This window comes from Entamoeba invadens, assembly GCF_000330505.1.
Source record: "Entamoeba invadens IP1 unplaced genomic scaffold scaff_1105074726079, whole genome shotgun sequence".
NCBI classification, from domain to species: Eukaryota; Evosea; order Mastigamoebida; family Endamoebidae; genus Entamoeba; species Entamoeba invadens.
In genome coordinates, this window is record NW_004191893.1 from 221,809 (window position 1) to 246,481 (window position 24,673).

Sequence of the window (24,673 nt, forward strand, 5' to 3'; positions counted from 1 at the left end):
GATTGTATTTACCTGGTTTCATTTATTTAACGTTTCAAATTCTAATACTTTTTACTAATAAGTTTAAAAGTAAAGAGATTCAAATGAAGCTATTAATCGGGGTGGATTCATCTTATTTGAATGTATAGAGTGATGAGTAAATAAAATGATATCTGAATCACTTTATGGAAAAGGGCAAGTGGTGCGCCATATTTACTGGCGGATCATATAAAACGTCAGCAGACGCAATTGCATTCTACCAAAACATCGCAGACAATGCGGAGTATTTGATATGTGCAGACAGCGGTGCTAATATGGTCCACAAGATCGGAAGAAGACCGGAGATAATAGTGGGAGATATGGACTCCATTGACAAGGAGGTGCTTGAAGCGTATAAAGATGTCGAGCAGGTAAAGTATCGGTGCGACAAAGATTATACAGACACTGAAATTGCGATAGGTAAAGCACGAGACAGAGGGTATAGTGAGATTGTGTTATGTGGAGGTGTTGGGGAGCGGTTTGACCATGCGTTAGGCAACGCCTTCTCATTGATTCGTCTGAAGCGGATAGGTGTTCACATGCGAATTGTCAATTACCAACAAGTGATAGAAGCGTCGACTGAAACGATGATTTTTGAAGGACGTCAAGGGTGGACATTAAGTTTCATACCGGTATCAGAACGAGTCGAGAATGTGACCATCAGTGGCATGCAATATCCATTAGTCAACAAAACGTTAGAAATAGGAGTGTCGTTAACAATATCAAATGTTGTGACGGAGGATTTGGCGACATTGAACTACACGAAAGGGGAAATGCTTGTCATCTTGACACGGCCGAGTTGTCTTGCTTAATTGACTTTTTTACTACTTTTTCTCTAAAACGAAATGATAACAATTTATTTTGAGTTCTTGAGAAAAAGAACTTGTTTGGGATGAAACCAAAAAACCAAAAACCCATCTTTGTCACTGATTTGACTGCTACGCAAAGAGTCGGAACAACACCAGCGCAACGCGCTAACAATATTTCTAAAGACCTTCGACTACCAACACAAAAGACGGCAGTAGTAACGCAGCCAAAAGAGACTTCAACTTGGATCCAAGACAACAAAAAGGAGGATGACGCAGATTCTATCGACTGGTCCTTCCTCGACAAGGAACCGGAAACGATCACCAAGATGGAAACTGAGAACACCCCGATTGTGATAGACACAATAGTAGTGAAGGATGATGTCGATGTCCACAAAATCTCATCAGTCGAAACTGATATTAAGAAGAAGAACAGTGAACTCACAAAATCGTTTTCGACAATTCCTACACAACTTAAAACACCAGAGAAACCACTCCCCCAAACCACTCCACAAAAAATCGAGAAAGAGGAAACCGTCATACAAATGACTGATGTGGATGTTGAGAGTGTGATGAGTGAATGTTGTCGGATGACACATACCCATGGGGTTTTGACGTGCAAAAACCTCTTTCCCATTGTTAAAAAATCACTCAAAGTGAGCAACGTGAATTGTTTAAGTACAGTCGAGCAATTGGGAGATTGCCATTTGTGGCGATTTGAAGCGTTAAAGGAGGTTGGCGCTGTCGACGCACATGGGAAATCGACAGAGAGTCACGAGTGGGAAAAAGACGGGGAGTCTGTTATACAACTTCTGATGACGCTCACAAAGTCTCCAAAAAATCGCATTGCCGCAATTCAACTTCTTGAAGAGATTTTCAGTGGATATCCCATGTACTTACATAGGATGTATCAAGACGTGATAAACACTGAAATAACAGTCGAGAAAGACGTGCTGATGAGAATGATTGATATGCACACCGTCATGCCACTCGATTTCAAACAACAACAAAAAGCATTAGATGACATAGTTAAGAGTTTTTGTGAAAGAAAGTTCATTGACAGAGATGTGGGAAACGAGGTGGATGCTATCCACACAATGTCTTGTGTTGTTATGGAAGGTGCTGAAACAACGTTTACAGTTGTTACGAGAATGGCTGGAGATATCACAAAAAGCGCGATGAACAAGATATTACTGATTGACGACGAGAGGAGTGTGGTGTTGCTTCTTGAGGTAATTTTTAACTTCCAAAGGACAGAACAAGTTGTTCTGAGCTCTTCACAACAAATCGAGTTGGAACAAATTATGTTGAAATTGGAAGAGAAGTATGGGACAGAAGGCCCGTTTGGTGTTTTCAAGCTGTGTTATGAGGTGTAACGGTGATTGATTGATGTTTTGTAATTTCAAGAGTTATTTGATAGTAACGTTTAATATATAGTGAGGGGTCTACCAAAGATAAAAGTTTTGTTTGCTTGTCGAAACAATCATACAACTTTTGTGCATGTTGAGCGAGATAAACACGTGGAATTGAATTGAAAGAACAAAGGAAAGAAACCCTAGTCTATGATCTATATAATCGAAAACACGGAGAAAATGATACAATTAACGGGTTATAACGCAATAAAAGTAAAGAACTCCGAATTTGGTTAAAGAAATTTGAACGATCCCGATTTAGTCGAAATAAAAATATACAATAGTAAACAAATAGTAATATTAATGGGTTGATAAGAACCCTAAAAAAAAGAGTATATAAGGCAATCTCGAAATATAGAAGTGACAGAGACATGGCTGACGATATGGATTTATTCGGAGGAGAACTCACCGCAGAAGAAAAGGCCGCAGAGGAACAACGCAAAGCTGAGAAGGCCAAGAAAGTCAAAGAAGAACCAAAGGGCAGATCACAAATCGTTTTCGAAGTCAAGCCATGGGGTGAAGACACTGATATGGCCGCTATGGAAGCTGCTATCAGAGGCATTCAAAAGGAAGGGCTCATGTGGGGAGCTGCCAGACTTGAGCCAGTTGTCCACACCATCAAAATGTTGGTCATCATGATGAACGTCGATGATGAAGTCAACACCCAGGAAGTCCAAGACGAAATTGAAGAACTCGAGGACTATGTTCAGTCCGTCGATATTAGATCCTTCACTAAGCTTTAATCCAATTGATTTTTATTGATTAAGTTTTTATGTTTCTTCTGTTATTATATATGTGGATATAAATTGAAGAAGTATTGTTACAATTGATTCTTTGGAAGTGGAAGTATTTTGAATGCTCTTGACATTTTTAACTAAAAAACAACTACATAAGAAGTTTTATAATATTTTTATCATTAACAAAAGAAAAAAAAGAAAGTATTCAAATACTGAAAACAAAAAGTACACAAATAGAAATCAGTTACTGGAAGACCATTGGAGTTGGAGGAGTCATTGGAATATCAAGCACGGAATGATATTCGATGCCAACGAAGTCTGCAATTTTTTCACAAATTCTCTTGACCTTTCCTTGCCAGTTAGTGCTGTTATCTATGATGATTTGGTGTGGGTGGATGGCCCATTTTTCTTCAATGGTGTAGTCAAGTTCGGCGGCTTCTGTTGGTGTTTCTCTTCTTGCGGGGTTGCTCTTTCTGTCATAGTACCTCAATGCGCCGATTGCTGTTGTTCTCAAGTGAATAACCATGTCGTATCTCTTCTTACAGAACGAGTCCATATCGAATCCCCCTTCTGTGGCGACTTTGTTCCAGTTGTCCTCAGTCATATAAGCAGCTGAGTCCATACTCCCTCTGTCTGACAAGATAAGTGTTGTCTTTTTGTTTGTAGACTGAGCGTACGTATAGAACTGATCCTCCATGGCAAGCTGACATCGGATCTTGCACAGTTCCCAACACAACCTTTGCCTCTCAGAGCCTTTTGCAGGAAACCCAGCACCAGAGTTGAAGAACATAGTCGAGTTCTCTTGGATGTGGAAGACTTGGATTCCAAGTGGGCGGAACTGATCGGCGATTTGTGTAAGGGATGTAGTCTTTCCTCCACCAGGGCCACCAGTGAGGACAACACGATAGATCTTTGGCGTTTCTCCTGGAGCGCACTCGATTGGGTTGTCGATTAAATTGCCTTCCATAAGTTTCCCACGTAACCCTCCCTTATATATTACCAACCCTTTTCTTTTTTTCAATTTTCTTCTTTTCTTTTGACACAATTCCCATCACAATTGGTAAAACGCGCCTTCTTTATGCTTGGATTGTTTCGTATTCAATATACTCATTCCCATTTCTGCATTCTTCTTATTTTGAGTATGATGAGTTGTGTATCGTTAATATAAACCTCCTCATAAAACAGGAAAACTCCTTTAAAAAATTAGAAAAAGTCAACATGTCGTCTTATTTTTCAAAGTAGAAATAAGACAAAACGGATATAAAAAACAGAGAAGTGGTAAACTGGAGAATTTGGATTTGGCAGGAGACACTTTTTGGTGTAGCACAAAGTGTTATTTATAACACAAAATGTTATAAAAGTAAGAATTTACAAATTAGACATTCAGGCAGTGTTCTCCTTCTGTGCCTCCTCGCTCAAAATGACGCCGATCTCTGCAATAACGTTCTCGACAAAGACACTTCTTTGTGCATTGTAGAACTTGTCCATGAAACAAAACACGTCGTTTGGTATTTTCTTGGACGACAACGCGTGTTTCTTTCCCTCTTTGCCAGGCTTAACAGACTCTGCAAGAGAAACATACCCCGTTTTCGTGTTGTTGATTTTGTCTTTGATTTGCGACGCACTCTTCTTGACGTGGAAGTACCGCTGTATTTCGTCTGAAGACGTTTTGAGGAAGTCCACAAAACTGATGACTCGGCGGTGTGCAAGTTGCCAGTGCCTATACTTCAGCATTATGAATTTCGTCGCGTTCAGGCTCCAGTTGCGGTCCGCCTTCTTAGAACTCTTATCTGTCTTCTCTGAGTCTTGTGGGTGTAGCCCCGTCTTTATGCCCTTCTCTGAAAGCGAGTTGAGTTCATCACTTATTTCCGGGATGATTGTGAAGTATGAGTAGTCACGGGCGGTCAGTGGATGAAACGCACTAGGAGTTTGCATGATCTTTTGTGTCAGTTCGTTGACGATTTTTTGTTAAAAATCTTTTAGAATAGAATTTCTGAAAACTTCCAGTCGATGCTTTATTTCTGGGCGATTGGAAATCCCATTCCGTTGCTATCTTAATCCCTTAACATATCTTGTTTGTGTAAATTTGTTTAAACTTGTTCTTTTCTGTTTCACCAAAGTACCCACTTTTTAACAGGAGATTCGGCTATTAGTTTATTATGTATAAATATATTCATCGAACTTTATTCAATTATAATTGTATAGGTTTTAGTTTTACAACAATAGTTCAATGCAAATAACTTTTAGAGTACAAAAACATCTAACATATCAAAAAACTATTTTCTGTTTTCCCATTTTGATTTTCATTTTGGATTTGTTTTTTCTAAGATTTTCTCTTTACTTTGTCGCATGTCTGTCCAAAAGTACCACAAATGTGTTCATTATAATACATTATATCATGTTAATCGGTGAATTATTCTTTTTTGGTCAATCGATCACAGATATTATCAATCTCAAAACACATTTTTGCTTTCTCGTTTTTTGAGATTCAATTTCTTTGTTTGTGTTTTTGAACACACGTGGCGCTTCATAATACAGTTTTTTGTTCATGTAGATTTTTGAATGCAAAAAGTAAGTGTATATTTAAAGCTCAAAATTGGTTGTTTTCAGTGGATTTTGCGGTTTTTAATGGTAGTTAAACAATTTAGTTCTATTATCTTTTGGAGAACAACAGCCCAAGAGCAAGCTTGATTACAGGAAAAGCACTGTATGTATAAAAACAACACAACCAAATATCACAAATTGGTTGAAAATCCCTATTTATTTGGTTTAGAGATGCCCATTATTCATTGATAAGAGTTCGATTGAAAACAATTATTAAAACCATAAATAAAAAACAAAAATACTTTTAGTTACAAACATTTTATTGTTATAGTTGGATTATTCTGCGTATACTTGGAATTATCTATCAAACTGTTAGGAATGATGTTATTTTCCCAGATTTTTTTTCATTTTTTGTTTTGTTTTATTTGGAGTATTGCTTAATTATTTTTAAAATGTAAATATTGCCGTTTATTGAATGTATACGTTTTTTGGTAAGTTTTTTTCAAAATCGAATTTTATATTAAAGTGAATCTTTTAAAAAGTTGATCACACGACACTTTCTTTTTACAAATATAAAAAACTTAATTTTATGATAAAAGATTGATGAATTTGTTTAAACCACTCAAATTGTCGTTTTATTAATCCCTATAACATTTTAGGGCAATTATTATTGGGAAATGGATAAAATGTTTTTCAAAGAACTGGGAAGTGACTACAAAATTACAATGTTATTTCTTTTGATTTTTCTTTTAGTTGTTTGTGCTTTGTTGATGTTCTGAGGAATGACAGATAGGTTCTATCCTTCAGTCTTGATATTAATGATTTCGACGACGAGTTTGACGACTTCATGGAGTACGCCCTTGAGGAAAGTGATGTTTATGATGACGAATTTGACTTGACCGACACATACTACCCACACGACACAAACCGACACCCCTCAAAGCGTTGGCCGTACGTCATGCGCTTTGAGCAAAATTTGTATTTTGGCGGGTACTTTTAAATTTAAGAGAATTGATCGTTTTTAGTGTTTACTTTGAAAATGGAAGTGCTACAAATCACAAAAACGCTGAATTCAAAAATGCGACGAAAGCGTCGCCTCCGTTGTTGTCAAGTGTCAACAAGTTTTGTTGCAACAATTTCAAAAAAGACCTGCGGATACGATTGATCTCGGCAACAGAAACTTTACGAGGCAGAACAACACGTGTTGCGCTTTGTGGAACAACAATAGGATCTCCACCAACAAACGTTGGAGAGTTGACAACCCTCATGACTACAGCAATTATGTCTTGTGTGATCGCATCTATTTGAGTGACTGCAGTGCTACTTTCCACAGTGTCTTGCTTGACACTCATGTTGATTCTTCCTTTAAATTCACCAAACAAAATTTGACAGATCTTGTCGCAAGGAAGCTCATCCCCAGGTTTCATCTGGAAAAGGGGTTGGTCCCACTTGTGTGTGGGGAGTGGTTCTTCGTATCGTTCGATCAACTCAACTAACATCTCATCGGTGTATTTTTGCTCCCGTGGTGCGTTCCACTCAATGCATTTCTCTTTTGGAGCCGTGACACTGATCGTCACACTTGTTGATGCAATTGACTTACAATGACATTTCAACTCGTAACGAAACGACTTGTTGTAATTGAGAGAGTCAAGAATGACGATGGTCTCACGATTCAAATAACGGAGAACTTGTCCCTTGAATGCTGTTCTAACTCTATCTTCGGTTTGCATTGCTGTATGTTATTATTAGTTGTTTTCAGCAATAGACAAACTGTTGTATGCTTCTTCTCGATGAACACTTAACGTTTCTTCGTTAATTAAAACGACCTCTTTTTCGGGATATTTATCAGAGACGTAGTCGGAGAGTTGTTTTGCAAGTGTTGTTTTGCCAGAACATGGGTATCCGCTGATCAAGACAAAGGGCATTGTCTTTTTCAGTTTGATGACTCAACATTGTTGACTTCAATTTAGGTTTTGTTAAAAAAATAAACTCAATGTCCCGATTTAATACACAAAAACAATTTAAAACATTTGTTTTGGTTTTATTTGAACACGAATTGCAATGTCTAGAACACCACCCATTTTTTTATTTTTTTACCACTTTTTTATTAAGTTTTTTAAAATAAGACTACAAAGAACTGAAGTACGTAAATGGGTTCATATGGCGGAATGCCTGTGTTTCACAACGTTGAGTCGACGGTGTGTTGCACCGATTTGGACCAACAGGTGAGTGAAGGCTTATTATACGAGTTAATGATACAAGCTGGGCCAGTCATGTCAGTGTCGATACCGCGTGACAGAGTGTCGGGACAACACAGGGGTGTCGGCTACGTGGAATACAAAAGCGACAGAGACGCAGACTATTCCGTAAAGATATTTTCTGATAATGTATACCTCTTTGGGAAACTTGTCAAATTCAATCGGAGCAACCAGGTGAGGAGAGGGGCAATCGACATCGGCGCCAATTTATTTGTAAACAACTTGGATAAAAGTGTTGACGAATCGCTCTTACACAGCACATTCTGCAATTTTGGCAACTTGGTTTCTCCTCCAAAAATTAATACAGACACCAAATCAGGAAAGGTCTACGCTTTCATCAACTATGACAGTTTCGACGCAGCAGACAAGGCAATTGCAAATTTGAACGGTCAAATGCTTAGCGGAAAACAGATATCAGTCGAGTACGCGTTTAAAAATAAAAGGGGTGAAAGGTATGGAACTGCTGCAGAGAGGTTTTTGGCACACCATTAATACACAATGTCAATTGTATTACCAATATACACAAATTTAATTAACGAGTGAATTTTCATTTTAAAATATTGGTCAATTAACTGAGTTACTATTTAATTCAATATGACATAAGTGTTAATAGTATAATTCCAATTACTAATGTAATTTTAACACTAATTTTAGTATTAAACAAAAACTATTTTTTATTCTAAGTAAATAATATTTTAAATATAGTATATTTTAAATATAATTCATTTATATATATAATCTATTTCAATATTAATAATTTATAACATATTATTTATAATTTTTATAAACATATATTATTAGATACATACATTAATAATCTACAATTATTCTTTTGATTTTTTTGCTATTTTAAAACAATAACATAATATATAATACAAAACTACAATATTTAATACATAAACTATACCCAATTCATGTTTTTTGAAGAATGAGTATTTAATTACTTTCAAAACAATCAAGCTTGAGATAGAGTGAACTAAAAAAAACAGATAAAAGTATGTATCGTCTTGACCCTTATACAATTGAAAACTCTGCGCAGGAACACAACCAACTTCGTACTAGTAACCGTATGGCATTGTTGGGAGCTGTACGGCACTCAATTCCAGAATTCAAGCCAATTCCGTATAATTCCAACCTCACAAACGACGTTTGTTCGAACACACTTTACCGCATTTGTGATACGACGGAAACAGTGACAGAAAGGACATCCCAAAACTATGTGATATGATCAGATCATCAGATCCTAAAGACGTGATCAAGGGACTCAACTTCATCAACAGAATGATTCAAAACAGAAGAGGGGCAATTTCACTCATATGCCCATGCGGACTATTACCCCGTTTGGCGGAGCTTGCTATGAGTACCGATTGCAGTATCCAAAATTTTGCAGTGCAAATTTCGGCGTTGCTGGCGTCCGAGAGCGATCCCCAACACGACCACCAATACATAGAGTGTGGGTTATGCGCGAGGTACGCTCAAATTTTGTCGACACCGTTTGACAACAAATACCTCAACATTTTCGAAAATGCGGCGAGAGGAATTGCGAACGTCATGTTTAAGTCTGTTCAAAACAGAGACGTGTGTCTCTCGTACGGATTTTTTGAACCGTTTTTCCATTTGTGCGAAATAGTCTACAAAACAAAACCAGACCCGACGATACCCGCAGCTCTTGGGATGGTCATGAAGGCAATCACATATGGGAAACCAAAACCTGATGACGCCTATGCACTCAGTTTACTTCCGTTGGTCCATGTCTTTTCCAATGGGTTTGAAGGGGACATCATTATATTTATGTTGGAGACATTAAAGAATATATCAGAATTTCCACGCCTTGTAGAGATATTAAAGAACAACGAAAATATCCAAAACATGCTTGTGACTAACATGGGAATGCACTTTGCGGACTTCCAATCTATTGTCCTCCAAGTTGTTCAAAATTGCGTCAGTGTACTTCCACAATTCTGGACAGCACTTGACAAACTCTTCGAAAAAGCACTTGAAGTGCTCCAATACTCCGTCTCACCAATATTACCTCAACTGTTTACTTTTATGGAAAACTTCTTGGAATACCCCTCATGTACACAGATAGCCCTAAAGTATTTGTCAGAAAATGAACGTGGTATAGCATTCATCGTTAGTGAAACGGCAAGTCAGTCAACCGACTGCACACGGGCTTCACTGAAACTCATTCGCGCGATCCTTTTGGCAACAAACGGGAAGGCACCTCAACTCATTCAAATGCTGAACAAAAAGGGACTGCTTCAACATATGTCGTCATGTTTACAACGCAATTTTATACAAAAAGATAGTCAGTGTGCCCAACTCATTACGGATACCATTTTCTTGGATTTTAATGTTTGTTTGTGTGTTAGATATGTTTATGTAAGAAAGTAGGAAGTGCATTAATACTCACAACAAGTTTAACCAAGACGATGCAACATTGATTGAGCAATTTGAAGAAAGTAAGGGTGTTGAAGCTCTCGACACGGTTCTTATCTACCAACCACAACTCTTACAAATTTCAAATCAGTTTGTTGTAACATGTTTAAAAGATGAAGGATGTAACACACAGGATAAAGAAATTTGTCTTTACAAAGCCAATACTTATGGAAAACCTTTAGTGATGTCTTATGTATTTTTGTTTTATATTTTTTAATTGGTTGTGAGGTTGAACTCAATACTAATAATAATTACTTCAACACACACACGACGAATCGGACGTGAGTTCAGAGGAGTACTCATCCATGACGATTTGCTTGAGGCAGGGCTTGAAAAGTGACTCGTTGAGGAGTGGAGTAAACGCAGGCATAAGCAGTTCTTTGATCTTTTTGTCGAATTTTGCAATAAGGATGCCATCTTTAGTCATGTTCTCCTGCAAGTAATTGTAGAGAACTCGGGCGTGTTGGGTAATCGACGTGAGATCCAACACAAAGCCACCACAAATCAGAGAATCGACGCGCTTGAGCTGAATGAAAGATGTCTTTGTACCGCGTCTGGTTTGTCGCTCTCTGATATCAACTCCAGTTTGCTTTAACAAAGTGATCATCAAGTTGTTAGTGAGTGTTTCAATGTAGACTTTTCGCTCTTTGGCTGTCTGTCTATCGAGTTTGAGTGTGTCAGTGTTCCACAAAACTTCATTGTTGTAACGAATTGAATGGATGGGGAGTGTTTGCAGAGAGACTGTGCTTTTCTTGTGGGGTTTGTCAAGCAAGACATCAAACCCATTTTGAGTCAGAAGGGAGATGAGGTAGATTTGTTGGACAACTAGGCGGTTTTGAGACTCCCGTTTTGCAAGGAGTTGATCCTTTTTGGTGGCCTCGTCGCTACTTTCGAGAACCATAAACACGCCGTCCTTGTCCGTCGTAAGTGGAACCTTTATGAAGGGGCTTTTCGACATTTGAAAAGTATGAATAGTTTGTTCTAAACATCAAGAACAAGTTTTTAAACGTGCCACGTGTGGAGGATTTATTGAAGTTTTTCAATGACTATTTGAGTGTTTTTATTATTATTTTTTTGTATAAAAACGGGACTTTGTATGTAGTATTTAATAAATTAAATTATTATAGTTATAGTAATGTATAAATACGAAAACAAAATGCCAATACTCTATTAAAAAGAAGTGGAAAAAATTCCTGAAAAATTGAGCGAAATAGAGACTTAAATGAAAAATATGTTGAAGCATTACTTTCAGTTCTTGCTATGTGTTGAAGTATTGAAGAGGTGTATAAAAAAGATGTGGCAGAGACTTTATATATTAATGTCTTGACTTCGTTGTCTTGAGATCAAACAGGAGTAATTTGATGGAGTAACCATTGCACCTACCAGTGAATGTAATGTTGTGGTATTAAACAAAACAAACAAGAACAGTTCCCAAATGGAGTAGCAGAGATAACGCGCTTCTCAGAAGAAGAAAAATAAAACAAATGAGAGCCTGGAATAAGTATAAAAGCTGTTTTTAAATTGTTGATGAACATGTCAGTTGTTGCGAAAGTGCTTTGCACATTGACTATATACCCGTTGATACTGCTTTGCTCTGTTATCAAAAGTGAATCATTTGCACACCCCTTTGATGAGAATGAAAGCGTTTCTTTTAAACCGAAGTGTGTCACAGTGGAGTGGAAAGTAAAAACTTTTGAAAACACTTTTTCGATGCGGAGGATGTGTACTGGCGACGAAAAAACGGAAAAGGAAGTCCAATCTCTGTGTACTGCTTTAATGTAAGTCGTCCCTAAATTTAGAAACACCTCCACTGTAGCATAACTATCATTCATTATTTCATAATTCAGCGACGTTGAACATTGTTTGACGTTGAATTGATCGCTTTCTTTGATGTTGCACACACATGGTAATTCAACATTTGCAACACCAGTACAAACATACACCTTTTTAATAAATCCACAGTCTGAAATGTATACATTTTCGCTTTGATACTCTTGTAAATTATCAAAAGTGGTGAATATATATTTGCACCCATTTGTTTCGTAATGTGGACTTGTATGTAGGATGTTTATTTTTCCTTTGAATGTTATGGAAGGTGGTTCTGTGGTGTATAATGATGGGTAATATACACCATATTGAATGTGTTTGACATCATCCTCCATATTTGATAGCGTAAAAGACGCCGTCCCCATCTCGATAATTATACGGAGAGACTGCGTGTTTGTGGGCCCAAACCCTACACCAAATAAAACAACATCAAGGTCTGGCTTCGTTTTGTAAAAGTAATAAAAAAATTGATTCTTCCATGGCTTGTCTTTCACAACTTTTAATTTGACTAAATCGGGAAGGCTTTCTTTGCCAATGTATGTGGTCATCATGACGTTGACTAACGTTAAAGAGTGTGGACATCCTTTTTCAATTAAGAGTGTGTCCGATTCTACCATAAGACCAGCGCTCCAAACACAAGTCTGATTGGTGTCTCTGTTATAAATAACGCCATCTTTGTCCCAATCGCAGTAAGTGGAACGTAAGGTTTCTATATAAAAAAACAAGAAAAGGATCATCTTGTTTTGTAAATTGAGTTCTCATTATCAATTTTTATTTTTCACAAATAGTTATAGTTTTCATAGTTAAAAAAACTCTACATCAACAAAGAATAATTGGAGTTCATTAAAAGATTGTACAGCCATAACACCACATTCAATGGGCATTTTTATTAATTAAGTTGATCGAGAGATATATAACACGTCAAAGATTCATAAAATAAATAAAGAGGTTTGATTTTAATATTTTGATGAAGTGCATCTTACTTCAGTATTTTTGTTTTTCAAACAAAAAATGGGCAGTCCAAAACTAGAAAAAATAAATTATTTATATTAAAACTGCTTTATTTGAATTTCTTTCAAAACCCATTAATAGTGCTTTATAATTTGGCATCGGGTCGGGAATGCACTTTTTTTTGAAACGAGTTTTTTTTATAGTAAATAAAATAGTAAAATACTTTAAAACAAATCAATGGTATGTATTTTTATACTTTATACAATTTTACTTTTGGTTTACTAAAAATATAAATCAATAAATGTAATTACAGATAGAAGAATTATTGGTTGTCATAGAAAAAGTGGTTGTCATGAAAATAATGTTATTAAAAGCAAAAAAAAAATCGATTTTTTTTCAAAAATTTTCCCAGTGTACTGAGTAAGTCAATTATCAAATGAAATAATAAATATTAACTAATTTGTTTTATGTTTTTATAAAGTATTAAACAAATGTTTATAATGTTAATATTTAAAACTTTTAACAATAATAAAAATTATGTATTTGGAAAAGACTTATTAAATGAAGTATATTTGTTTTTTTTGGTGAACCTTACTACAGTAGGAGATAAAGACAATGAAAACAATAATCAGCACAAAACGTTTGGTTAATTTGAACACAAACAACAGTTTTCATAACAAAATGTCATATTTGTAATATATGTCATATTACATATTGTTTATTAATGAATGTCTATTGATTAATTATTCGTTTTCAACGTTATTAATATACAAACCTGATAATCGTGATTTTTGCTTGTTTGATTTACACATCCCCAACTTATTCATAATAAATTGCACATCCCCCACATCAATTCATTTTATATCGAGACGACAAGGTGCAGTCAATTTTGATTTTGAAGATGAGTAAAATATTTTTGTGCTTTTTCTGTTTTTTATATAAAAATAGTCTTTTTTATTTTTTTCATCCTTTTGACAACCACTTTCTGAAAAATCAATCCAAATCACCACTGCTTTCCCGTAATTTTGCTTGTTAAACAACTAACAATTTATAATTATTAAAAATAAATTAATAAAAATACTTTTTTATACTCTTGACAACTACTTTTTCTATGACAACCACTTTTTCTTGCATCTGTAAATTACTATAAACCAAACCACAAATAACAAACTTTTTTTAATTATACAAAAAAGTGATAATAAAAAAGATAAAAGCTAAATCTCAAATAAAAACAATAAACCATTCTGTTATTTTTCCAAATTTAATTATTGTGAAAAAAAATGTAAAAGCGGGCTAAATTTGCTTCGAAATGCGAACAAAATTGAACAAAAAACGAGTTTTTTTAAAGCACAATTTGGAGTCAAAGATAGAATCGATCTTTTGTGTCGATTGGGACCACCACACGATCCAAGACTTGGGTTGTTGAAGTGATATATCTATCTCAAGACAAATTACGTTAAATGGTTTTCATTTTTTTTAAAGTGGAGTTAATTGCCTAAAGAAGTGTTTTAATAATAAAGTTATAGTAATTTTATTAAATATTAAGAACTTTTCTAAAAACGTGAAACTTTTGGATCGAAAGACTAAAAACGCCACAAGAATGACAACTCTACCCTTTCTATAAAAAATGATTACTATGACTCAATTGAAATACTTTTTGTAATTTGGAATATAGTAACTCAGATAATTAAATAAAGTAAAAATCACATCATACATAAATATGAAGAAATAGACATTGGGGGATAGACATCCACAAACCCGGGATGGTAGTAGTATGATGATAAGAAGGATAAATAATCCAAAAGTTTAAGAGATCAAGAAAAAAGAAGAAAATAAACAGAGAAATCACATGACTACGCCTCTGTCATATAAACCGATAATTGAGGCCTTTTTATCACAAAATGTGGATGACGAGAACGAGTGGGAACGCCTTGAGGAAACAATTCAACCCCCTCTCCACTTTATGCAAAGCTACATCAGAAACACAAAGGAGTTTCTTACTGTTCGCTCGACGGTTCTTGTGCCGTTCAAGCTTGGGGTGTTTGTTGATTTGTTTCAAGATGTTGTGAAATTCATGTCAGCATATCCGAACGTTTGGGATGTCAAAAAGATAGACGATGACCGCCTCTCTTTTACATTGGTGATGAATGCAACGGACTATGTAGGGAGGGTCTATTGCAGGTATAAGCACATTGTCGAGCACAAACGAACTATCCTGTTCTCGTACGACTACCAACTTCCTGGTTTTATATATTATATACACTGTGCGGAGAAAATGCGGGATGGGATCATGTATACTCTCGAGACCAAATCATTGAACGCGGGGTTTGGAAGAAAGGAAATACTGTACGCAATCTCAACATGCAGAAAAAATCTGCATCAGATGGTCGAGTTTATGAAAAAGGATCGGAACGAAATTTTTATGTTGGCGAACGAGCGGCTGTTTAATCAGAAACTCCAAGAGGATAAAACAACTTTGATTCCCGTCCACAGAACTAACTTGTTTACTCTGTTCACAAATAAAGACAAAACAGAACTTTTTGCACAAGGTAAAACATTTTTCAATTTCAACTTGAAAACATTGGTAAATATGTATTCGGGTAACACAATACATTCACCATTATGTCGAACAGTCAAAACATTAAGAGATGATGGGCTGGTTAATTATTTACATGTGAGCACCGGGATGTTGGGTAAAATAAGAGGGGAGAGCGACATCTTCGTGGGGACTATTTTGTTTGAGGGAAACATGTTTGTTTTTAGTGAAACATTGTGTCCACAAAAGGAATGCGACATAAAACACAACACAAAAATAGACATGCAAACAGGTGAGCACGTAGAGTGGTTTGGAGAGTTTGCAACGACAACTTATTACTACAAATTTTTCATTCCCGAATTGAAAAATACAACACCACAAATGTTTAAGACCATTTGCAACAACTTTTTATGCGCTTTCCTGTTGATAAGAATCCGCCTCGAAGGCATTTCACCAGCACTCCCTTTTTGTAGTGGACCTACCGACGATATCTTGGAAAAGCGCATTCTGCAAACCGCACTATTAAAGAGCTACAATTATACGTTGCTGAAAAGGCAGAACAAAATCACCAGGAAACAAATTGAAGACACTCATCCAACAAATTGTTTCGATGAACTTGATAATGAAAGCATCATAACAGTATTCCAGTTCTTACCTCTGCAATCGGTCGTGGCTATGATGCGCACGTCGAAGAGAATGTACTCCATCATCAAAAACAACGAACAAATTTGGGGCAACTTTTATACCCTTTATTTCAAGCCCACATCATTTTGTACATACACAAAAAAGTGTACTGAATTTTGCACCGCTCAAATCAATGCAGAGAAAATGGAGCGCAATAAGCTGAAAAACCAGAGCCAGACCAATTACTATCTTGTGAAGCACGCCTGCACAATCAAAAACAAGTGGACACTCAATAGACCAAAACAGCGAATGTCTGCTCGACTTGTCCAGATGCCAATTCACTTCATCGAGTATTGTCCCAATAGGACGATATTAGTCGGTAATAATACGGGGTGTGTGCTACGTGTCGGCACTGATAACAAGACGGTGATCACACGGACGATCCTTTCAAATGAGATCACCGGCATTTCTCAGTACGACAATTGTGCGGTTGTTTCCTTCAAGAAAGGCGAAATGCGGAAGTACAAGCTGTTTGCAGTCAACGACTTCCAAACATTTCCTGCACTCAAAAATGACCACATCCAGTTTTTGCCAGACCAAAAGTATTTGTCGTGGTGCACAAATTCCCAAAACTTCAGTCTAGCCGACTTTCTCGATGTCTCTCGGGCAATAACTTATAAAGTGAAGAAGGACCTTTTGCTCCAAGTCCAGACCTTTTCGCAAAATTTGGTTGTCTGTTCGACTTCCAACAACTCGAATGTGCTCTTTGACTTAAGGGAGGGGGATGTTGTGTTCGAGACGTTGAGCCAAATTTCTCCCATCAACACATTTGATTGCTTTGACTGGTATGTGGTGAGTGGGTGTCAGTCGGGGTCGGTGTGGATGTTTGACTTACGAAAGCAAGGAAATTTTTTGAACCGAACGATTCACACGGCACCAATCAATGTGGTGAAGTGCTTCAACCGCAAGATAGTGACTGGTGGTGATGACCATCTCTTATCCCTTCTCGAGTGCAACAAAAGCTGGTGTGGTGGTCTCAAGTACATGTACCAACACCAAAGTCCGATTACTTCAATTGAGATGGATGATACAATTCTCATGAGTGGGTCAGCAGATGGGTATCTGTGGTCCTCCTTTTATGAATAATAAACTGTATTTTTGTATTTTTTGTTAGACAAGAAGTGTGTATGAAAAATAATTTACCTATAAGATGATGGACGGAAGTTACCCATGAAGTGCACACATGTCGTTGAAATGTAATAAAATGTGGGCATTGCCTACAAAAGAGGAGGTGGACGTGTGTTGTTTTGGTGTGGTGGGGAAACAAAGACGGACTCTGTGATTGTTTGAAACATTTGTTGTTGCTCGTTCGAGTTTCTAACAGTTTGTGGTGTCATTACTGTTTTCTTGTCATGTCTGATCCCCATCTTTTTGATTGTTTTCGAAAGATACGAAACGGATATTTCAATGCCATCCTCCTTCAACTTTTCTTTCATGTTTCTCAGTGTCATTGAGTTGTCCTCGTCGAAACAGTCTTGAATCTTACTTTGAAGTTCAATATTGTCAGACTTTTTCCGACCTCTTTTAGTGTGGTGTGCGTCAATTTGCTCTGTACATATTTTTTCGTCGTTGAGTAAGTCTGGAATGTATTTAATAACAACGTCCTTTGTTAAGTCAGTTAAAATACAAATTTCTTTGATTGAAAATCCACGTGTTTTCATGTTTCTTATCATTTTCCTCATGTCTTCACTTGCTTCATCCTTCCTCCGGATCTTTTTGATAGTAATACGTTTGGGTTCCAAGTCTTTGTCACGTTTTTTCCAGAGCACACTTTGGTCGTTTTGGAGCTGGTTTGTCGATGGGGGAAGTCCGTCGACAGAGCCATCGTCAAATGATATCGACGAGAGCGACTTGTCCTCCATGTGTGGTTTTGAAGTACTTTTTTTCTTTTTCATTTGCGTTTTATTCTGAAAAAAAGAGGTTTCTCTCTTTTTTAACCCTTTTCCTATTTCTTTGATACTTTTTAGTATTTGGAAAAATCCACGTCGCCCAATTTTTTCCATTTTTGCTTTTTTTACTTTATTGGATATTTCAAACATTATAATTGAGTGAAATAAAAACAAAAAATAACCCTGTGTGACAAGTAACATGACTAAGATTGTGGAATTGAACAACAGAATTAAAGAAGTAAAATCAATGAAAAAACAAGGAAAGCAAAGAAGTGAACGCTATCATTACACTTCCCATCAACAGGTAAGAACTGAAAGATATACGACACATTGGTGCCAGGGTAATACCCAACCCCTTCGCAAATTATACAATCGTTCTCTATTCCTTCATAGAGGTATTTACACATCGTGGTCTGGCATCGGCCATCGACTGTGAGGGCGTGTTCCTGGTCACATAAATCACAGACATCTTTATCATTTGCGCACCTTAAGCAATACGGTTGTGTACATCGATTTGTATTGAACTTCAAACACGATTTGGGATGACCCGAACACGTAATACATCCAGAATCACACAACCCACACGTAAAATTCGATAACATGTAACTTCCTTGTTCACATTCAACACACTTCGTTTTGTCATCGTTGTATGTTTTACAATATGTGTTATCAATAACACAGTTACCATTCTGGAGAATATAACCTTCCAAACATGATTCACATATATGTCCTGTCGAGTAAGTCAAACAGTGCTTCGGTTTCGAACAAAACAACTCTCCATCGCCATACGACTGCACCTCACACTCTCTATTGCACTCATTGCAATGCGCATAATTGTCTTCGACACAGTTGGTCGACAAGCATTTCTCACATTTATAGCCATTCAAGTAATACCCCTCTTTGCATCGGACACACATCGTGGAGTACTCACACTTCTCACAAGATTTATCACAAGCTGTCGATTAGTATATCCCTTTTGGGAGTGAAATAAACAAACGAAGACAAGAAGACCCGTCTTGAGAAAGCCCATAGCCAAGACTACAATTCACACATTTCCCAAAGGCGCCAAGAGGATCATCATTGAGATAATTGGTACAATGGTCAATGTAATCCTTCTCTTCCATTGAGTATTTCAAAGATTCATTTTGAATTCAAATACAAAAGAGGTATCAAAAGGTGTAGGCTACGGAAGTGAGAAAACAAACTAACACAGATGTTGCGTTGCCGATCAATCAAATAACCACTTAGACACTTTTTGCAAGTCGAATTTTCCGAATGTAAATATTCGTGAGATCTATACTCGTAACAATTGGGGACTTCCCCTTTTAGGCAATACCCACCAGAGATGTAATAACCGGGATAACATTCGTGGCACATCCCATCTTTTATGTAGTCTAAACATTTCAATACTTTGGACTCGCAGATATTATTCTCGTTTTTGATTGTTCCTCGTTTGCAGTTAGCGCAGTTGTAACACCCATTTTCAAATGAATTACAGAGGGGATTAATTAAATGACAATCTGGTTGTCACATTTTTGTTCCTTTGTGTTGTGAAAGACAAACCTTCACAGCGATTGGAAGCTTTGTTATACGCAAACCCATCAATACAAGAAGTGCACTCACCAGCTGTATTATACTTGGTGCAATTATCTCGATCTCCTTTGTGTGAGTTGGTCCAATTTTATGTAGAACAAACTCTCGCAATTACCATGGACCATGTTGTAATTTGAATCACACCGAACACACTTACTTGATTGGACTTCATAGCAATGTAACTGACTTTTGTCTTGTGTTTAGAGCTGTTATTTTTAAGCTAAACAAACGTTTGCACTCATCACCAAACAAAATGAAGTCATCAATACACCTCTCGCACTCAGAAAGCACAGAATTAAAGGATGCACAATAAGCGGTTTTCGAAAGTGGATCAGATTTGATATAAGCAAAAATAGGGGCTATGTGGAGCATTGTACAAAGAAATTGTAACATCTTAATTTCGAGTTTTATTTGTTTTTCTATATTTGGTTCAGTTTTTCATATCTATTACAATTTAAAATAATTTAAATTTAATTCGACAAAATAATGAATCAAAAATTCCCCAAAACCTTTCATATCTATCAAATAGAATAAAAAAATAGTAATAATACACTTAAATACAAAGCTGCGACAAATAGAAGGATTTTCAGCATTTGCAAGGCTTTACAACATTGAGAGACTTCACAAAGCAGTTAAAACAGAAGTCAACATTACACTCTCTGCAGTGAAACATTAATGTGAATTTGTCTTTGCCAAAGACAGTGAAACACTTATCACACTTCCAATACTTCCCTGGATAAACAACACCAGGGTCTGCGATGTAAAGAGGATGGTTATGGAGTCCAAACGACGCTATCGACTGAAAGCAGTCTTTGCAGTATTGAATAACACATTGGTTGCATTTGTACATCACATCAGACTCCTTCTTGCAGTCGCAACACTTCCCACGTCCACTGTAGTCTGGTGTGAAAGTGTGCCCAATGTGTCTATGATGCGCAACAACTTGATAATAACACGACGCACAAACATCGTAACAGCAATATGGGCAATGGTACATCAGTTCGTTGCGTTTGTACCGATCACCGCACAAATCACACCTCCACCACCCGTCATATTCTGTGTACTCTTTGAATGGGTCTGAGAGGTAGAGAGGGTGACAGTGGAGAATGCTCATAGGGTCACTTTCACTCAACGTAGTGACAACAACCACTTTCCTCAGTTCATTGGTGTCAGTCATCACCCCTTTCAATTTGTCTTCTCAACATCTCACTTTGTTTTTCTTTCTTTTAAACACAAAACGATGAAAAAAGTCCAAAAACTTTCGTTTTGAAATCTCAAAAAAGTATTGACTTGCAATCCATTTCTTTTAAATAAATTTTTAAAATAAAAACAATTAAATATTTCAATACTTGGAATAGAATAAAAAACCATATCCTATTATAAATTCAACACCAAAAAAATAAAGAAGTCAATGAGATGCTAAAAACACAATTTAAAAATTGAAATGGTAAAAGGATGTCTCATCAGTACTAGACATAAGCACAGTAGCGTCTTGTGAGAGTGGTCTGTTGGTAGAAAATGAACTTCGAGTTCCTTTGTGCTGTGGAGACATTCGGATAGAAGCGTGGAGTTCTCTGTCTGATTTGAAGTATGGTTTTGCGCGTTCTTCTTCGATGTGGCAACTCCTTGTGGAGGTCTTCGATGAACTTCTGGAAGCGACAACAGTGGATGGCACTGAGTCTGAGTGGAGACGAGTGAAATACTCGATAACACCCATTTCATTAGTGAGCAGCATCAAGAAGTGTTCGTACTCCTTGCTAATTTCGTCACTAATGTGTTGGATGTTTTCGTTGTACTTGTCTTGTTGATTTTCGCTTCCACTCACACTGACCAAGTGTTGTTGGATTTGGATATAACGAGCTTCTAAGAGTCCTTGGAGCTTTTGTGTTGAAATGACATTGTACTGTGGCGCCTCTGGAAAATAGTTCAACACGTTAGGGTTTGTAAGGATCGACTGAAAAAGAATCTGACATTCGTCAAACTTTTTCATGTACTTGAGGGAATCAGCCTTGCAGGCGGAAGGTGTTTTCGAGAGTTTTGAAATAAAAACAGGAATGTAGCAGCATAACCGGAAAAACGTCGTCGCCAACTCTCTAAGAAGAAATCCAAGTACAAATTGAAACAATTTGTTGATATAAAAGCGCTCGTTCTCCCATGGGATTGAAGCCAAGTTAAAAAACATTGAGAAGAACGAGACGATAGTGTCGTCGCACGACTTTGAAGAGCAACACTGAGAGATCTGGTCGATCGAAATTGTGTTGTCCAAAGAGAAAGTTTGGTTGGCAAAGAGTGTGGTGTACCAATCCAAATGGTTTGCAAACACTATAATGATTTCTTTTTCTTCTTTTGTTTTATAAACCTCAGGAATTCGAGTAATGAGCTGGATGTTGGAGGTCATGATCTTTGAAAGAAAAAGATTCTTTTTATCCTTTTTCATGACTATAAAGTAAAGCGTTAGAAGTTTAAGGAACTCATAGGGTTGGAGAGGGGCATCAAGTTTCTTGAGAAGTTCGTGTGTAAAAACCTGTGACTTTATCACATCGCTCTGCACCTCCTTGATCTTAATGATAATCTCTCTGGGGATCCGGGAGTTGTCATTTTTCAAAGCCTTGGAAAGTAGTGTTTCTTCCTTGCTTGCGAACAGTTTGAATAACGACATTGCGTACTTCTACGTTTTACAGATCCGTCTCACTTTTTTGAACCTTGTTGTCTGAAGAACATTCCCTGTTTTTGATTTTTTCACCCATTTCGCTAGGGATTTTATCTAAAAAAACTATATTTCATTATTATATTTACTATACTAAACATACACAGTTTCATTGGCCCAAATCGAGAGTTTTTTTCTGAAACCATTACCAAGCCATAAAAAGCTATTCTTTTCGCACTTTCCAAATCAGTGTCTTTTTTTATACCTTACTAAGACCTTCGAAACTCTTCTTTGGGTTATTATGAACAAACTTCCTTCACACTTTTTATTTTTAAAGCATTCCATTTTTTCTTTTGTATTTCGTTCGCTGTTCTATTTCTGAAGCATTTTCAATCTCTTTAATGATTGCCCACTTTTTTTTTTCATCGTTGTTGTCTTGATTTTAGGCACTTTTGGAGATCTGGTAAATATCGCCGTTTCTTAAGATTGGTGCTACGTTTGTTGGTCAATGGAATCAGGTTTATTGATGGTTGAAATGGATTTGCTTTTAACTTTTCGAACAACGGCCTTTCTAAAAGTTCCTTGAAAATAACAATTTAATAACATTTTTAATTTTTTAAGTAGTTTTAAATTAGATTCGGCATTTAAGCTTATTTGAATTTTCAAAATAAAACTGTTGTTAATATTTTTTTGATCCAAAAAACGTATTCCATCACTTGAAATTGATTGAATTTACCTTTATTATATAAAAAAGAAAGGGTTTTGTAAAAAAACAAATTTGTTAAATTTGAGTAAAAAAAAGTGAATTTTGACTTATGTGTCGTATTTCAAACAATTTCTTTTTATTTCAAACTTTTTCTCTTCTTTTTATTTGATATGACAATTAACCCCGATAATTTACGTAATTCTATCTTACTTTTTGGAGATATAAATAGTTGCACGAACTTTACTGGGTTTAAGATACAAAAGAATCAACAAGGAATTATTTTTACTGGAAAAAAACAATTTTTTTTCCATCAGATTTTGTGTATGTTATTTTCAATTTATTAACTTTAAAAAAATACAACAGTTACACAATTATTATTATTAGTAATTATCGAGTTGTTATTTGTAATTTCTTCTGATACTAATTATAAAAAATATATTTTTTGAAAAAAGGATGGTTTGCCAAATGGAAAAAGCCATAATAATTAGGATAATAAATTCTTTGTTGAAGTACACATGTCGATTCTAATATACCAACTACATCTGAATAGGATATCTTACAGTTCAATCGGATTTTTTACCATTGATTGTAAGATTACAGTATATTTGTCTTGTATTTCAAAGTGATGATTTTATTGTATTGTTTCAATGGTAATGTTCATTGAAAATGATAGAAAGACAATTAATCACAGAAATAAGTTTTTACACACTGATTGAGGAAAAACATAACCATTTAAAACGTGCTTTCTTATGAAGACTTCTAATAGCATAAGTATATATCAAAACCGAACAATAAAAACAAAGAAATGTTTTTTTTAATTGGATTTTCGAGCAATCAAAAATGATAATTTGGTCAACCAGTCTGAGGTTGACTTTAAGAACAATGTCGTGTTTGCACAATTTCTTTTGTATTATATCTTAAACGTAACGTCAGTTTTTAATTGTTTGACCACTTGTTGTTACAATACAAAAAAATAAAAATCTTTTTAATAATCATTAATTCATAGAAGCCCGAATAGATACCCTATGTCTCACATCAACAGCAAATATTTAACCAAATAGTATGTTCGGTGAAACTTATAATTAATATTACAAATTTGGTTTGGTTTAAACATTTAAACAAATGTTATATATAACATTTCTATTTTTTAATTATTTTCAAGATGTTTATAATAATTTTATTTTAGTTATTTATTATTAACATTTATTTGTTTCAAACAATTCATTTAGTATTGTAATCAATAAAATTTAAAACTAAAAATATATTACATTTATTATTTTATTATAAATGTAATTTAAATAAAATAATTTATTTTAAATATTTAAAATAAAAATACACATCTTAAATTACAATTTTAAGTGTGTTATTTAATTAGTTTATTAACTGGTATAATACATGTTGGAAAATAAAACCATTTCACAAATAACATTTTGTACAATGTTATTTGTACAATATGAATTATTGAAAAAATGATGTAAAATATTAAACACAATACTTAATGAATAAAACAAAAAATAATTTGTAAACTCAGCACTACTATTTTAAATACTTGTTATTAAATTAAATTATTAATAAATTTTATAATAATTCAACAAATATATTTTTTTTATCAAACTAAAGATTGAT

The 24,673-nt window shown here is 35.6% G+C and overlaps 15 protein-coding genes across 15 annotated transcripts; 6 read left to right on the forward strand and 9 right to left on the reverse strand.

Annotated features, from left to right (window-relative positions):
* Nucleotides 1–164: 164 nt before the first annotated feature.
* Nucleotides 165–830, forward strand: EIN_034070 (thiamine pyrophosphokinase, putative; the record flags this gene model as incomplete). Its single annotated transcript, XM_004185794.1, has 1 exon — nucleotides 165–830. One exon carries the CDS (start codon nucleotides 165–167, stop codon nucleotides 828–830), a length of 666 nt encoding a protein of 221 aa, XP_004185842.1.
* Nucleotides 831–910: 80 nt separating this feature from the next.
* EIN_034080 (hypothetical protein) lies at nucleotides 911–2,200 on the forward strand (the record flags this gene model as incomplete). Its single annotated transcript, XM_004185795.1, has 1 exon — nucleotides 911–2,200. One exon carries the CDS (start codon nucleotides 911–913, stop codon nucleotides 2,198–2,200), a length of 1,290 nt encoding a protein of 429 aa, XP_004185843.1.
* Nucleotides 2,201–2,607: 407 nt separating this feature from the next.
* Nucleotides 2,608–2,979, forward strand: EIN_034090 (elongation factor 1-beta, putative; the record flags this gene model as incomplete). The annotated part of the gene is made up of 1 exon (XM_004185796.1): nucleotides 2,608–2,979. The coding sequence occupies one exon, from the start codon at nucleotides 2,608–2,610 to the stop codon at nucleotides 2,977–2,979; it is 372 nt and encodes a 123-aa protein (XP_004185844.1).
* Nucleotides 2,980–3,217: 238 nt separating this feature from the next.
* Nucleotides 3,218–3,940, reverse strand: EIN_034100 (hypothetical protein; the record flags this gene model as incomplete). The annotated part of the gene is made up of 1 exon (XM_004185797.1): nucleotides 3,218–3,940. The coding sequence occupies one exon, from the start codon at nucleotides 3,938–3,940 to the stop codon at nucleotides 3,218–3,220; it is 723 nt and encodes a 240-aa protein (XP_004185845.1).
* A 416-nt stretch (nucleotides 3,941–4,356) lies between these two features.
* On the reverse strand, nucleotides 4,357–4,908 carry EIN_034110 (hypothetical protein; the record flags this gene model as incomplete). The annotated part of the gene is made up of 1 exon (XM_004185798.1): nucleotides 4,357–4,908. One exon carries the CDS (start codon nucleotides 4,906–4,908, stop codon nucleotides 4,357–4,359), a length of 552 nt encoding a protein of 183 aa, XP_004185846.1.
* A 1,664-nt stretch (nucleotides 4,909–6,572) lies between these two features.
* On the reverse strand, nucleotides 6,573–7,442 carry EIN_034120 (hypothetical protein; the record flags this gene model as incomplete). The annotated part of the gene is made up of 2 exons (XM_004185799.1): nucleotides 6,573–7,249; nucleotides 7,289–7,442. 2 exons carry the CDS (start codon nucleotides 7,440–7,442, stop codon nucleotides 6,573–6,575), a joined length of 831 nt encoding a protein of 276 aa, XP_004185847.1.
* A 225-nt stretch (nucleotides 7,443–7,667) lies between these two features.
* EIN_034130 (splicing factor 3B subunit, putative) lies at nucleotides 7,668–8,267 on the forward strand (the record flags this gene model as incomplete). Its single annotated transcript, XM_004185800.1, has 1 exon — nucleotides 7,668–8,267. The coding sequence occupies one exon, from the start codon at nucleotides 7,668–7,670 to the stop codon at nucleotides 8,265–8,267; it is 600 nt and encodes a 199-aa protein (XP_004185848.1).
* Nucleotides 8,268–8,772: 505 nt separating this feature from the next.
* EIN_034140 (hypothetical protein) lies at nucleotides 8,773–10,396 on the forward strand (the record flags this gene model as incomplete). Its single annotated transcript, XM_004185801.1, has 4 exons — nucleotides 8,773–8,922; nucleotides 8,979–10,130; nucleotides 10,195–10,304; nucleotides 10,348–10,396. The coding sequence occupies 4 exons, from the start codon at nucleotides 8,773–8,775 to the stop codon at nucleotides 10,394–10,396; spliced, it is 1,461 nt and encodes a 486-aa protein (XP_004185849.1).
* Nucleotides 10,397–10,470: 74 nt separating this feature from the next.
* Nucleotides 10,471–11,172, reverse strand: EIN_034150 (hypothetical protein; the record flags this gene model as incomplete). The annotated part of the gene is made up of 1 exon (XM_004185802.1): nucleotides 10,471–11,172. One exon carries the CDS (start codon nucleotides 11,170–11,172, stop codon nucleotides 10,471–10,473), a length of 702 nt encoding a protein of 233 aa, XP_004185850.1.
* Nucleotides 11,173–11,529: 357 nt separating this feature from the next.
* On the reverse strand, nucleotides 11,530–12,778 carry EIN_034160 (hypothetical protein; the record flags this gene model as incomplete). Its single annotated transcript, XM_004185803.1, has 2 exons — nucleotides 11,530–11,593; nucleotides 11,631–12,778. 2 exons carry the CDS (start codon nucleotides 12,776–12,778, stop codon nucleotides 11,530–11,532), a joined length of 1,212 nt encoding a protein of 403 aa, XP_004185851.1.
* Nucleotides 12,779–14,841: 2,063 nt separating this feature from the next.
* EIN_034170 (hypothetical protein) lies at nucleotides 14,842–17,298 on the forward strand (the record flags this gene model as incomplete). The annotated part of the gene is made up of 1 exon (XM_004185804.1): nucleotides 14,842–17,298. The coding sequence occupies one exon, from the start codon at nucleotides 14,842–14,844 to the stop codon at nucleotides 17,296–17,298; it is 2,457 nt and encodes an 818-aa protein (XP_004185852.1).
* Nucleotides 17,299–17,429: 131 nt separating this feature from the next.
* EIN_034180 (hypothetical protein) lies at nucleotides 17,430–18,074 on the reverse strand (the record flags this gene model as incomplete). The annotated part of the gene is made up of 1 exon (XM_004185805.1): nucleotides 17,430–18,074. One exon carries the CDS (start codon nucleotides 18,072–18,074, stop codon nucleotides 17,430–17,432), a length of 645 nt encoding a protein of 214 aa, XP_004185853.1.
* A 257-nt stretch (nucleotides 18,075–18,331) lies between these two features.
* Nucleotides 18,332–20,087, reverse strand: EIN_034190 (hypothetical protein; the record flags this gene model as incomplete). Its single annotated transcript, XM_004185806.1, has 5 exons — nucleotides 18,332–19,056; nucleotides 19,307–19,621; nucleotides 19,665–19,757; nucleotides 19,798–19,887; nucleotides 19,925–20,087. 5 exons carry the CDS (start codon nucleotides 20,085–20,087, stop codon nucleotides 18,332–18,334), a joined length of 1,386 nt encoding a protein of 461 aa, XP_004185854.1.
* Nucleotides 20,088–20,280: 193 nt separating this feature from the next.
* Nucleotides 20,281–20,871, reverse strand: EIN_034200 (hypothetical protein; the record flags this gene model as incomplete). The annotated part of the gene is made up of 1 exon (XM_004185807.1): nucleotides 20,281–20,871. The coding sequence occupies one exon, from the start codon at nucleotides 20,869–20,871 to the stop codon at nucleotides 20,281–20,283; it is 591 nt and encodes a 196-aa protein (XP_004185855.1).
* A 255-nt stretch (nucleotides 20,872–21,126) lies between these two features.
* Nucleotides 21,127–22,353, reverse strand: EIN_034210 (hypothetical protein; the record flags this gene model as incomplete). Its single annotated transcript, XM_004185808.1, has 1 exon — nucleotides 21,127–22,353. The coding sequence occupies one exon, from the start codon at nucleotides 22,351–22,353 to the stop codon at nucleotides 21,127–21,129; it is 1,227 nt and encodes a 408-aa protein (XP_004185856.1).
* Nucleotides 22,354–24,673: the final 2,320 nt, after the last annotated feature.